Genomic DNA, 13,131 nt, shown 5'->3' on the forward strand with positions numbered 1-13,131 from the left:
GGATACAGAAGAAACGGATAGGCAAGGCAAATGTGTGTCGGCATATAGGCAGAGAAAGAGAGAAAGGGGCGGAGAGGGGAAAAGGGAAGGAAAATAAGATAACAGACGGACAGAGCGAGACTAGTGGAAAATAGAGAGAGAAATAGAGAGAAAAATAGAGACAGAGAGAGACAGAGAGAGAGAGAGAGAGAGAAATATGTGGAGAGATAGAGCGAGGAGAGAAAGCGAGAAAATGTATCTTACCGGAAGCCCGTGACGGTGGTGCACAGTGTCCTGTGGTTATTTATCGAGGTGGTATGGAGTGCGGCAGTGGGAAGGAGGCCGAGTTACCGGTCCTCGGAGATACAGGCTCGCACTGCCACACAGTAACCGTTGGGACTACGCACGCTGTTGTCGTTGATCGATGATGTTGTGGTTGGTCGGTCGATCGAGCCCACGATTCGTCGTCGATCGGGGTAGTCGGGATGGTGACGATGGCCGACGGCGTTTCGACCGAGCGAACCGAGCATTTTGATCGACCGTGTACGCATGTCAGAGATTGCCGGACGGTGCCGACCGAGAAAGGAGATCAAGAAAAATCAACAAAGAGACAAAACAGGCAGAGACACACTCGCGCGGCGTTCTTCGTCAGGCGGATCATGAGAGAAGACGAACACTCAGTAATAGTGAAGAACACGATCAGCGCAATAGCTTTTGGCAACTTGGTGTTTGCTTGGTGTTTCAGCGTGGAAAAAACACGTGAAACCTAATGAGGCCTAATGACGTGTATCATATATATATATATATATAGGTTTTGGCGTTTGTTGTTCTTTTTTTTTTTTTTTTCTTTTTTTGGATTTTGGTTTTTTTGAACAGCAGTCGAGAAAACTCACAAAGAGTGGCGTGCAAAGGCCACACATACGTACGTATGCATTGTATGAAGGAACATCGGGAGCGGGAGAGAAGGATCATCCTTCTCCCCTCCTCCATCCGCTTTCGATCTCCTCCGTTCGTGAATTCCTTTTCTCTACTGTTTGCTCAAGGCAGCCTTTTTCTTTGCCAACCACTTTGTTTCTCGGTCTTGTCGGATGACTGATCGGATCGTTGGTGTCTTTAGGCTGGCACAGGCGACAGTACTCAGCGACAGGCAACAGCGGCGCAACAGCGATCGCACAGAGATGAGCATAGAGCACAGATTATTGCGACGAATGAACTTTTGGAAATGCCAGCTTCTCCAATGAATAGATAGACAGACAGACAGAGATAGGATGACGCGATTTAGCACTGTCCGAACGCGAAACATCCGGCTGCGTTCTAGCCGATCGCACTTCCTGTATTGTTAGGACTGAGTGACTCGCTCGTTCCGAACGATTAATCCCTTTCGAGCCTCGGCTTGAACTTTGTGATTATTCGCAAAACACGTGAGAATTTATCGTTTGCTCGAGTTTAGGTTAGAGTCTAGGTTGCATCGACGTCCAAGTTTTCGTTCTTTCGAATTGCGTGTCTATAACGTATACGTATGCACATATATACACCACCGTTCAGAAATCTTTGGACAAGTGCCATATACGTATAACAAAGATACTACAATAAATATAAATTGCGTACAGTGAAAACAATATTTACAATATAAATTGCGCAATATAAAAGTATAAATTAATATGATACAGTGTAATGTGTTCTATAATATAATATAATGTAATTGAATATAATAAATATAAAACTCTGTTGATATATGAATATATTGTATTACATTATAACTCACGATGAGTATTAAATATTAAAAATAAAAGTGTCCCAAGACTTTTGAACGGGAGTGCACGTCGAAGAAACTTCTCACGTACACATTTATACGTGATTTTCACGATGTCGGTGTCATGTTAACAAAACGATTCGGTAATAAATATCTTAATCTACAACCAAGTTTACGGCGCAATAAAATTACTACTGTCGTGATGGACCAAAAATAAATCGTTTGTATTTTTCTGACTTAAAAATTTCAAAATTATACAATTTAACTCTAAATTGTTATACGCTCTAATGGTAATTCAACGATGCCAATTGAGAGTTAACGATCGTCGTATAGACGTGGCAAATTAAGAGAATCGAAGAAAATAAATAGCGAAATGATCGACACATGACAAATCGTTATACTGGTTCTTCAAGGCTAATAATAAGAGTACGTTAATCGTTCTTTCTCTAATTTCTCGTTCTGTCGATGCGTCAAAGAACGCAAGGCTCCCTTCCAGGCCGATCCGTTTCAGGCTCGATTTACCTTGCTATCATACAAGCGAGAACGCACGGGGACTAACTTGGACGAAAAGAACTGTTAGGTTGGCATATGTACCTGTTCGCTCGGTCAAATCGCGCGAGATCGATGGGACGTGATTACACGGAGGCACACGGAGAAAAGAAAGTAGAGAAACAAACAGACACGTGAAGTAAAACGAGTGAAAGACGAGAAGAAACATGATATATCGCACAGAAAACACATACAAGTGTAAGGTAACAAAGACTCGCGCGAATGATATATGAGAAAATGCAGAAAAATGTACACAAATGATACGGACCTACACATATACATAATGTACAAGTGTAACAACAATTTTCGTTGGACTTGTCAGTCGAACGCTTGAAATTTGAAACAAGATTTGAAGCAAAGAACGAGAGAATTTTGCTCTCGTTTGGAGTGGAACAGGAGATGGCTGGCCCGACGATGGCGAAGAAAAACGCATCGCTGAAGAGATTTATTTACGTTCGTTATTACGATTCCAAGAAGTTCGTTTCGCAGACGATGTTTCAATTAAGCCTGCGTGTAAATACCGAAAAATAAACTTGTCGAAAAATACGCTCTTCGTTCGCCGCTTAAAATCTCGCCTTGCTTTGCGTTTCGTCGTGGCAAAAAGGAAGGAGAACTGCAGTCGCAGTTTCTCTACGTTTGTAATAATCAACTATTTCCAACAGAGAAGCGCGGCTTCTACGTAACAGAAGTCGCCTCTCGAATTCAACGAAATCGAGTTAACTCGGATTAAATCGAATCAAGGCGCGTGATAATCACTCTAGCCAACTCTAATTCAGTTTACCTTGCCCCTCCCTACACGGATACATGTACGTCCGTGCACACATACATTTATTCGCATGCGTACGATACGCACGGCGCCGGCCGACGTGGAAGATTCGATCTGCTCTGGTGGACCGAGGATGGATCGAGCCGATCGACGATCCAACGATCGAGAGAGAACGGTGGTGGTGAGAAAATAAGAGAGACAACGAGAGACAAAGAAAGTGAGAGCGTGTGTGTGTGTGTGTGAGAGAGAGAGAGAGAGAGAGAGAGAGAGAGAGAAAGAAGAGAAAGAAGAGAAACAGAGACGAAGGAATATATAGAAATAAATCGACGAGCGCGTGAAAGACAGTCAGACAGATAGACAGACAGACAGACAGACAGGCAAACAATTGCACGGATGAATGAACGATTTGACGGACGGACGGACGGACGAACGAATGGTTAGGCGAAATGATGAGGCCAAGAGAGAAGCAACGTAACCATACTCACGGCTCTCGCGTCTTTTGTCTCCGGAGAGACTCATCGTTCTGCCAAGCTCCCTCTTGGCCGCTTTCAATGATCGTAGACCTTCCAGAATTTCTTCGGGATCCCTCATCGGCCTGGTAAACGAGCTTCGCCGTCGGTCCCGATTGTAGTGCACTATAGCCGGCATGTCGGCCTCTCCCATACTTCCGCCTGGAAAATCGAACGTCACCATTTTGTAGGTTATTAATGTTGAAAGCTTTGCCGAATTTTGATATTTGAAGAAACAGTGGTATGACATGATGTAAATATTGCTATGGAATTCACACGTTAGAATAATTCATATAGTTGTTTATTTATAATATGCGTAAATTATATTATTTCGTGTGCTAAATACGTAACTGAAAGTTTTCAAAGTTTCTTAGTTTCAAGAGATTCTGAATTAACAACGTATTAATAATTTCAAAGTTAATAATACTTAAAGATTTAAAAAGAAGTTAATGATACTTGAAAGAAGCTAATGAATATTGAATGTGAACGTTAGTTATATTCCGAGCCTCTGTGCACTTTGAAGACACTGATTGAGAAATTGAGTAAACAGAAATGAATTAGCGAGATCCAAGGGTAGCTTTGAAATCGAAGACACTAGAAAATAGAATCTGTTCATTTGAGGACAAGGACGTAAACGAGGAGAAGTGCCATGGGTGACCTGAAATTTCCACGACGATATCTCGTCTCGTTGGCGGTTTGATTTCCGACCTTGACCTGGTTTTTTACAATATATAAAGTTAAACAAGCTTGATTCAATCTGATCTAGATCCTACTGATTTATCATTTTACAATTTCTCGAGTTGTACATTTATACACAAGAAAAAAACATTTTCTTAATAAAATATATGAGGTATATATAAAACATAAATAAATGTATCAAAATGTGACAAAATAAAATATAATATTTTGATGAAATGATAATATTGTGACGAAATTTTTCGAAAGAAGGAAGAATCTTTCGTCTTATTGTCCATTTTTAAGTTGTGATAGAATTTCCATTGAATAAATTATAAAAAATTATCTTTTTAATTATTAAATTTAATAATTTTTACAAAGTAAATTTCCTTGCAAAATTTCTTGTAAATATATCATACATCTTGGGAATATATCATTCTTTATTTAACTTATAAAACATAAATTTTATGAGTTGAGAAAATAACTCTTGTGGCAACTCTTTTCTAAATAATTGTTAAAAATAAATTAATATTAAAACTTTGGTTTTGGTTAAAATTCTTACATTAGTTTTTACATCGCTTCTAAATTATGTTCTTGATTTTATGTCACTTTTGCATTTGATTTTTCAAATTGTATCAATTGTACATAATCAAAGTCATATGTTTTTAAAAATAATCCAATGTATATATATTTTTTATTACTTGTTTTTATTTTATAATTACTTAACCACGACGAATTACAATAAACATTTTTAGATTCGAAAATTACGTTTCATCAAAGAACTGTACGTTCCATATTGCACGTTTATACAGTATTTCATAGTAACTTTCATTTTTTTTTTTTCTTTTTCCGAAATGTCCTTCACAAACTCGGAATACAAAAGACTTTCTTGAAGTAATATGAATTTTAAATTTACTTTGAAAAATCCTTCCTCCTTTGAATTTTGAGATGTAGCTTTGTGGAAATTTATTTTACTTCCTACGTTCTACGGATATAACGAGAACTTTCGATACAGAAATGAAAAGATTGAAATGCCAACGAATATTCACTGAAATTTTAGCGAGAACTACTGGAAAATAATGGTCTCTCGTTCAGCCTTCAGATTAAAATGTATGTTCTTATATTCATGTTTGACTTTTTCCGAATATCGACATTTCGATTATCTATCTTGCTTTTCACACTTGTTATGTACGTATTTTTCAATAACATTTCATTGTTCGTAAGAATAAATATACTAAAAATTGATGAAAAGATTCTAAATTTATTCAACGCGTATATTATTATTTTTAATTTTTCAATTTTTCAACAATGATAGAAAAATACTTATATATTTACTTATTTTTAAACAAACTGACAATATTATTGCAAAATAACAGAATCAAATAAAATGATGTATTATGTGAATAATCATTTATTAAATATTTCATATAAGTCTGGTATACAAGCACTTTTATCTAGTATCACTTGCAATCCTTTACTTCCAATACATATTACGATAGTTAATAGTATTTAATACTATTTAATAATATCTTTCATGGAAATTATATATATTTAATATTAGTGTGACATTCGAATAATGTATATTATAATGTAATTTAAATAATCTGATATGTTCAGTTTTTAAATTTATATAAAATTTATATTTAATTAATTCCTTAAATTCAATTAAAATTCAAGATTCCTTTTCATTATTATAAAAAAGTAAATTAAAATTACAACAAATACCAAACTTTACCATATATATATATCACGAAATATATATATATGAATTTATATGAAATTATCTTAATATTTAATTGATTCTGGATGTTGTATTGGATCGAATGATAGATTCACTCTTCAATTTCTTCTGCAGTACTTGTCAGAATATTTCATTTCACATAAAATAGAAAAAGCCGTGCAATTTTAAATCCAATAATTATTGTTTTATCTCAGGTAAAAAGTTTCAAAAGTATAAATGCTTTATAAAAAAAAATTGTATGAAAATCGATTGACATTTTACTAGAAATGACTTTTATACCATTGAAAAAAAGAAGAAATTGCTACATAATTTAATTCTAAGATTCGCTAAATAGTTAATTTTAAGAAAAATTATTCTCCTACACTCACTCGAAATATTCACGAAAAATTTTCTGAAAGATATATTTCCAAGTTACGACTATTTTTACCTCTTCGGTGTAAATGATTGTCGATAAAAAATGCGTTTTAAACATTTTTTTTATAAAGTGTCTCCCACATAAATCCCATAAAAATTTACGCGTAAGTTTGACAAGTCCCTTCATAAACTATTCGGTTTTGTTGGTCGTTATTTTTAGGTAGATATTTTCGCGTCATAAAAGAATTTATTCTATTCATTTATTTTACATTGTCGTATTTATATGTCGCTAAATATATTTCTGGATTAATGTACAATATTTCCAATCGTGGATGTTTAGGGTGATTATCGGAAATTCGAATTTGCACAATTGCATGTACACCATGTACTACATGTATGTGTGGTACTCATTTGTTTATTGAATGAAACACGTCTCTGCTTAAATTCTATCTTTTCTATCGTGCGCACAAAAAAATAAATTTATTTAGATAAGTATCTTTAATCTAGTTGTAACTAAATGTAGTATGTTTATTTTTATACTACGAGAAGCAAAAACTAATTGAACTGTAATGAGAAGATCATTCACTCCTTATCTATATCTCTATATCAGGCCCATCTTGGATCGTACGAATTTTTTTTATGAATTAAAAATAAGATACAAGTCGGATTATGTATTATATATTATGAAACATATTGTTAAATTACAAAACCGGAGTTGTATCTCATTTGTGTCCAATGAAAAAATAGGATATGAAATTTTAGGGTGTAGAGAGTCATTGTAAAGGGAAGGCTTTAATTTTCAAACTCATAGCAGATTCAGTTGTGAAATAAATTGTTCAATATTTCTACACACCATTTTCTTCATTATATAATATGAAATATTTCAGAAAAATATGAAAGATTTAAAAATCTTTAAAATCGAGCTCTCGTGTCGATTGTTTTTACAGTTTAAACAATTTTTCAAGTCACACTGACTGTACTTCTGTTATTTACACGTAAGAAACACGAATCATCTGGTTGAAAGGATTTCCAATTTCTAAAATTGGCAGCGTTAGTCTGTGTTAGTCTCTACAGAAGAAGTAGAGAAAAGTTCATCGCACGTATGGCTAGACTATTCGTAAAGGGTGCAAAAAGTCTGGGAAAGAAATCAATGAAAGTGCACTTACGTTTACTGTCGGTGCCGCCTTGGCTTTGGAAACTGCTTCTTCTGCTGCCGGGCAAGGATCTGCTGTAATCTCGGTTAAGTTCGTACGGTTCGACTTCCAGCTGTTCGGATTGGCTGGAGCCTCTTCTAGAATTTGCATGCCAAGCGTGATCCGGATGCAGGAAACCGAGCTCCGGACTTCCGCTGTCGCTCTGTGTATCGTCGCTGTAACTTCTTTCGCGCAGTTCGGTCTTTCGCAGTAACCTTTGGGCAATTTCCATAGAAAGGGAGCCACGGGGAGAACAGTAGGGCGATTTGCTTGTACGAAGGCCACGAGGATCTTCTAGTCGATACCTGCGAAATATTCCGATAATTTTTATCGTCACATATCGTCAAACACATCGAAAAGTAGTACGTACATTGTTTTCCACGAGTCTAAAAGTATTAAGTTCACACATAAATGAAAGGATGTTTTAACAAGTGTTTTATAGTGTCGTCAATATCGTTATAGTATAATATTATATATATATATATATATACTGTACTATATAGTATATTATATAATATTATATAATATAATAGTATAAAATACTATACTTTATATAGTATAATAGTATAAAATTAATTACATATTTATATAATTACATATTAATATAAATATAAAATATGTAATTAATTTTATTATATAAAATATTTTATATATATACTGTACTATATAGTATATTATATAATATTATATAGTATATAATATAATAGTATAAAATGCTATACTTTATATAGTATAATAGTATAAAATTAATTACATATTTATATATTATAAATTTACTTACAAATATACTTTATATTACTTTATATAGTACAACATTGTACGATTGCAGTATTGAGTCATAGATGGCTACGATAATTTATAACATGACTGGATAATTATAGATTTCATGTAAGTCATTTTTTTAGCGATTTTACGTTTGTATTTTCCATACAAATATGTATGTATGTACATAAAGCCCCTTCCCACATGTTTTGAATCACTCTGTATGTCGTAGATATATAACGATAATTGTACTTTTTATTTTCCTAAAATACTTACCAAACAGCTCTGTCATTTTCGAGGGCCCGTTGGACATCAACGGTGCATTCGCCGAGAAAAATATTATCGCCATCAGGACAGAAATCCCAGAGAGTCACTTCGATTGCTCGATTCATTAAACTCTCGCCGTCAACTCCGGAGAAGACCAATGTTGCATTCCAAATTGGCTTTTGACTTGGCTCCGCGACCACGGTTTTCAAAGTAATTTGATCAGCACTGAAATGCACATATAACATCGAGCCATTCATATCCCGTGCAAATACATAAAACAAATTCATAAAAGGAAAAGATGAAGATGATTATTATTTGCGATTTTCTTCGAGTTATGATCAAATTATTATTTGCGAATGTATTGAGAATAGTTCAATGTTAGAAGGATAAAAGTGAGAAATATATAAAAAGATAATTAAACTAAAGAAACTAAAAACTTAATTGTCTTCAATATAATTTTTATAATATTTGTATAATGAAATTTTTATTTTTTTTTAGATTATATAAATTGTAGGGAATACTAAAAGTACTTAAAAACAGAAATAATTGAGGATAATAATTTATTTTAAATAATTATATGTTTGTTTTCTAGTTTATTATTATCTTATATATCTTCCTTGATTATCTAATATTGGATTGGTTTTAATATATTTGCAAATAATAAATGTATCATAATTTTGAAGTATAAAATCATAAATAACAATGTTAAAAGCAAATGAACTTTAAATTGAACAATTTTTTAATGATACAGTTGTTGACATTCTAAGTAATCAAAAACGATTTGTTTGAAATTATTGGGATAAACAACAAATTTTTACATTTTTCATAGTAATAATTTTCTTTAGTTTTCAGTTATAATTTTACATAAATATAAATTCCTTAAGTTTCCAGTTATAATTTTAATTAATCACAAATTTCCATAGTTAAATGCAACTTTCTATTAAAGAACTCGTTAATAATTCCTTTTTTTTTTAATATTGTAACCTCATTTAATGTGCCAGTGCTAATGATGCGATTACAAGCGTTTTGAAAGCGTTTCCAATACCTCGTTAACAGAAAAGCAATAGATTGTTTCCCATTATAATAACGCTGGAATGGATGTGAATTTCATAACTCGGGGAAAAAGAAACGAGGAAATTAAGTTAAGGAAATGCGAAAAATATTCTTCATATTCGCGTCACTCGATTTCCATTTGTTTAGATCATTACAGAACTATTTGAATGGAAAAAGGGTTCAGAGACTGTGAAGCAGTTCAAGATTACTTCTCGTTGAAGTAACAAAGTTTCAATAAAGAAGGGATTGAGAAGCTTATGAAACGTTAACAGATAATAATAGAGATCGTTATAACAGGGACTTTACTGGCATCAGTTTATTGACATAATGTATCATACTATAAATATAACGCAGACACATTTGATATAAATATCACGGTCTAGATATTTTAAAAACACTGTGTGTTAACATTAAATAACGTAGGTAAATAAGATTTAAAATTTAAAATCTTTATCTCATTAATAAAAAAGAAAAATACTGTTTCTATCGGATTATTTGATTTTTAGATTATTTTAATCTTTAGATTATTTTAATTTAACTGTGTATCTAAAATTAAGAGACGAGTATACTCTTTAGATGCACTTGCTATAAAGTTGAACTAAATTGTAACAGCATGATTGATTGTTCATAACACAAAATTTGAAACTTAATGAAATTCATAAAAATTTTAACTTGAAGCGTACACTTTGCAACACATTCTAGAATTTCCTCGCTAAAAAAGAAAATCAAATGTATATGAAAAGAATGGAAGATTAGATCCTGTTTTTGTTTCAACAACAATAAAAAATTGCCAAGAAATCTGATCGAATTGTCATGCTATTAAATAAATATTCCAAATATTCAAATACAAAATAAATTTCGGAGAATTGTAATTACAAAATTTGAATTTAAATGACAGCAAATAATGTCTTTTTTGGCATGAGTATTCGTCAAGTAATAAATAGATTAATACTAGAAGTACCAAATTAGAATTAAAGTGTCTGATACAAGATTCTTTTTATTTTTGTGGTTAGCAACATTAATGTTCGCTTCTGCTGAGTAATTATATCTATTCGTTACAATAATATTATATAAACTCCATTTATTTGAGCGTGATTCCGTAAATCGTTCGTATTATACGAACTCCAATGATATAAACTATTTATTTCGAAAGGTGCAAATAGTGTGTACGTATCATTTTTCAAATAAGTTCTTACCAAACTGGGAGTAGGACCAATTTCGCATAAGCTTCCGGTAGCGTGCCGTATCCCATGTCTTCTCTAGGGCACAAATCGTCGGCGGTGAAAACGGAAACGATCAGCTCTCTACGATCCGCTTCGTACGCAACCTGAATCTGTATCCGTCCCGTCACCTGCTTCTCTTTCGCGATTTGCTCCTAGAATAGAGGAGAGTCAAATGAAGACCCGCCGCTTCTCGAACCCAGCGACGATCAATAAGACTAACGGCGAGTCTACGAATGAACAAAGACGTGATCTCCGCGTTCTCATGAAATCGCAGCCGTGAATCCGAAACCGTGACAAAATTAGATGAGCTTCGCAGAGAATAAGAAAGATTAGTCGAAAGATCGAACGTCTATGTTGCACACGTAACTCCTACGTGGAGAATTAGAGAGCCGGAGATTCATTCCGTTCATGCAGAAGCGAGTTGTGAGGGGATTGTTGTCGAGTAAGGAAGCAAAAAATGATAAATAAGAACGAGCAGACTATGTACGACTATGCGCAAAGTATGTATGTACGTATGTATGTATGTACAAAATTATTGTGATCGTGTGAAAAGTTAAGTCAGACGAATGTCGCGTTAATGCTCGACAACTATAGCTACGGGAGCGTGGATAGCGTGACATCAGTGATGAACAACATACATCCTTATACATTCTTGTTTCAAATAATTTTGACTAATTTTAATTAAGTTTTGCTCGTTTCAATTCGGACAGATAATATTTATTACGTATAATGATTTTTAAAAGTTATTGTTAAAAGTTTATGAATGCGTTCAGGGTATGAAACATTTAGTTTCTTAAAAAGGAGTTTTCGTGCGATACGCGAAAAGATAATTTTTAAATGGAATTGCTATTGAATTGACGCTATAATTATTAATAATGATGAGAAATAATTAATATATTTATTTCTATTAAAAATTATTAAATTATTAATATAAGCAGTATTAACTAAATATAATTAAAGTAGGAGGAGCAAACTAAGAATCCATGTTTGCTTTTCTTCCAAAAAATGAAAGAATATTTTAGTATATTTAATTTCTAATGTACATAAATAATATTTTTTTCTAATATGCTATTCATGATGTTATACAATTTCTAGATATAATAGCGGATAGAAGAAATTTTAAAAGGCAAACACATAATCCATCATTTTATAGAATAAAAATACATGTCAGAATAGAACTTTGATTGGTGCAAATTATGATTGGTGTAGAAGTGAATCTTTTTTTGTTTGTCTTCACATCGTGAAAGAACAATAAATCATGATATCGTGGAACCTTGATAAAGTTAGATTTTTTTTTTAGAACCATTTAATTTTCATAATAATAACTTCTGAATTCTCTCTTTATCGTAAGCTCTTTAATCGACAAAAAATAATTAGCGTGTAATTCTAATAATAATTTAAATAAAAAAATGATAGCTTGGCGAGTTTAATTATTCCATTGAAATATTTTATGAAAGAGGATTTCTCATAATTGCGTGACAAATTTATTTAGAGACCGAAAATAAAATATTTCAATATTATGCTAAGATGGTTTCTGTGAATTCTTTACAATAGATATTCAGAAGTGTGATGGCTTTCCACGACAGAATAGTTAATACGTGCAAATGGAATCTGAGAATAGACGTATAAAAGGGGAGCATACTGTGAAACTCATTTTGTATGCATTTTGTACATTAAAAAAACATAGTTTCTCGCTGTATCTGATACTTTCTTGAATTTTTAAAGCGAACATTATGTTGAACGATACGAAGGTTAAACACTTGTAAAGGCTAGCCAGCAATTCCATTTAAAATTTAAATTGAAATTCAATGTACTTTATATTTTCGTCAGTCTCGTATTTAACAATATCAGTATTATACAAGCTATTAACAGTTTTATTATATCCCAAATATCATTATATGTAAAATATTATATTACAATTTCTATAAAAAATTGCTACCTTTCTAAATATTTTATTTCAAACTTACTACGTCTCGATTTTAAAATTTGATCAAAACTTTTTATTTCTAGGAAGATGTGCAACATACTAAATCGCGAATATACCCTGAATACGTTCATGAAAATGTTTTCAATACAAGTTAACCCTCTATAACCAAAATTTCGTTTACCTGCAGGAGAAATAGATTATTCACTAAGTGTTTGTCACTCAGCTATTTATTTTCAAAAGTAAATATTTAATTTCAATTCCGGGAATTGAAAATTGTTAGAAATGAGTCATTTAACATTTTTATAATGACGTAAAATGCACGAAATGCATAAATGCATAAATATGGATATACGTACGTGTATGTAACTTTCAAGTTACAC

The 13,131-nt window shown here is 32.6% G+C and overlaps 1 protein-coding gene across 4 annotated transcripts in view; it reads right to left on the reverse strand.

Moving 5' to 3' along the window:
• Window positions 1-13,131, reverse strand: part of LOC122538556 (regulating synaptic membrane exocytosis protein 1) — a 289,590-nt gene that overhangs the window by 11,983 nt on the left and 264,476 nt on the right. For 2 of the 4 annotated variants that reach the window (XM_043672749.1, XM_043672748.1), the window contains exons 16-19: window positions 10,798-10,976; window positions 8,558-8,773; window positions 7,493-7,824; window positions 3,533-3,718 (exon numbers count right to left, since the gene is read on the reverse strand). In XM_043672749.1, the coding sequence (XP_043528684.1) occupies window positions 3,533-3,718; window positions 7,493-7,824; window positions 8,558-8,773; window positions 10,798-10,976 (913 nt within the window). Of the gene's footprint in view, window positions 1-243; window positions 388-3,532; window positions 3,719-7,492; window positions 7,825-8,557; window positions 8,774-10,797; window positions 10,977-13,131 lie in introns of all 4 variants that reach the window. The other 2 variants (XR_006308875.1, XM_043672750.1) reach the window with 2 other exon arrangements.

Source organism: Frieseomelitta varia, unplaced genomic scaffold (genome assembly GCF_011392965.1).
Source record: "Frieseomelitta varia isolate USP_RPSP 00005682 unplaced genomic scaffold, Fvar_1.2 scaffold_167, whole genome shotgun sequence".
Classification (NCBI taxonomy): Eukaryota; Metazoa; Arthropoda; class Insecta; order Hymenoptera; family Apidae; genus Frieseomelitta; species Frieseomelitta varia.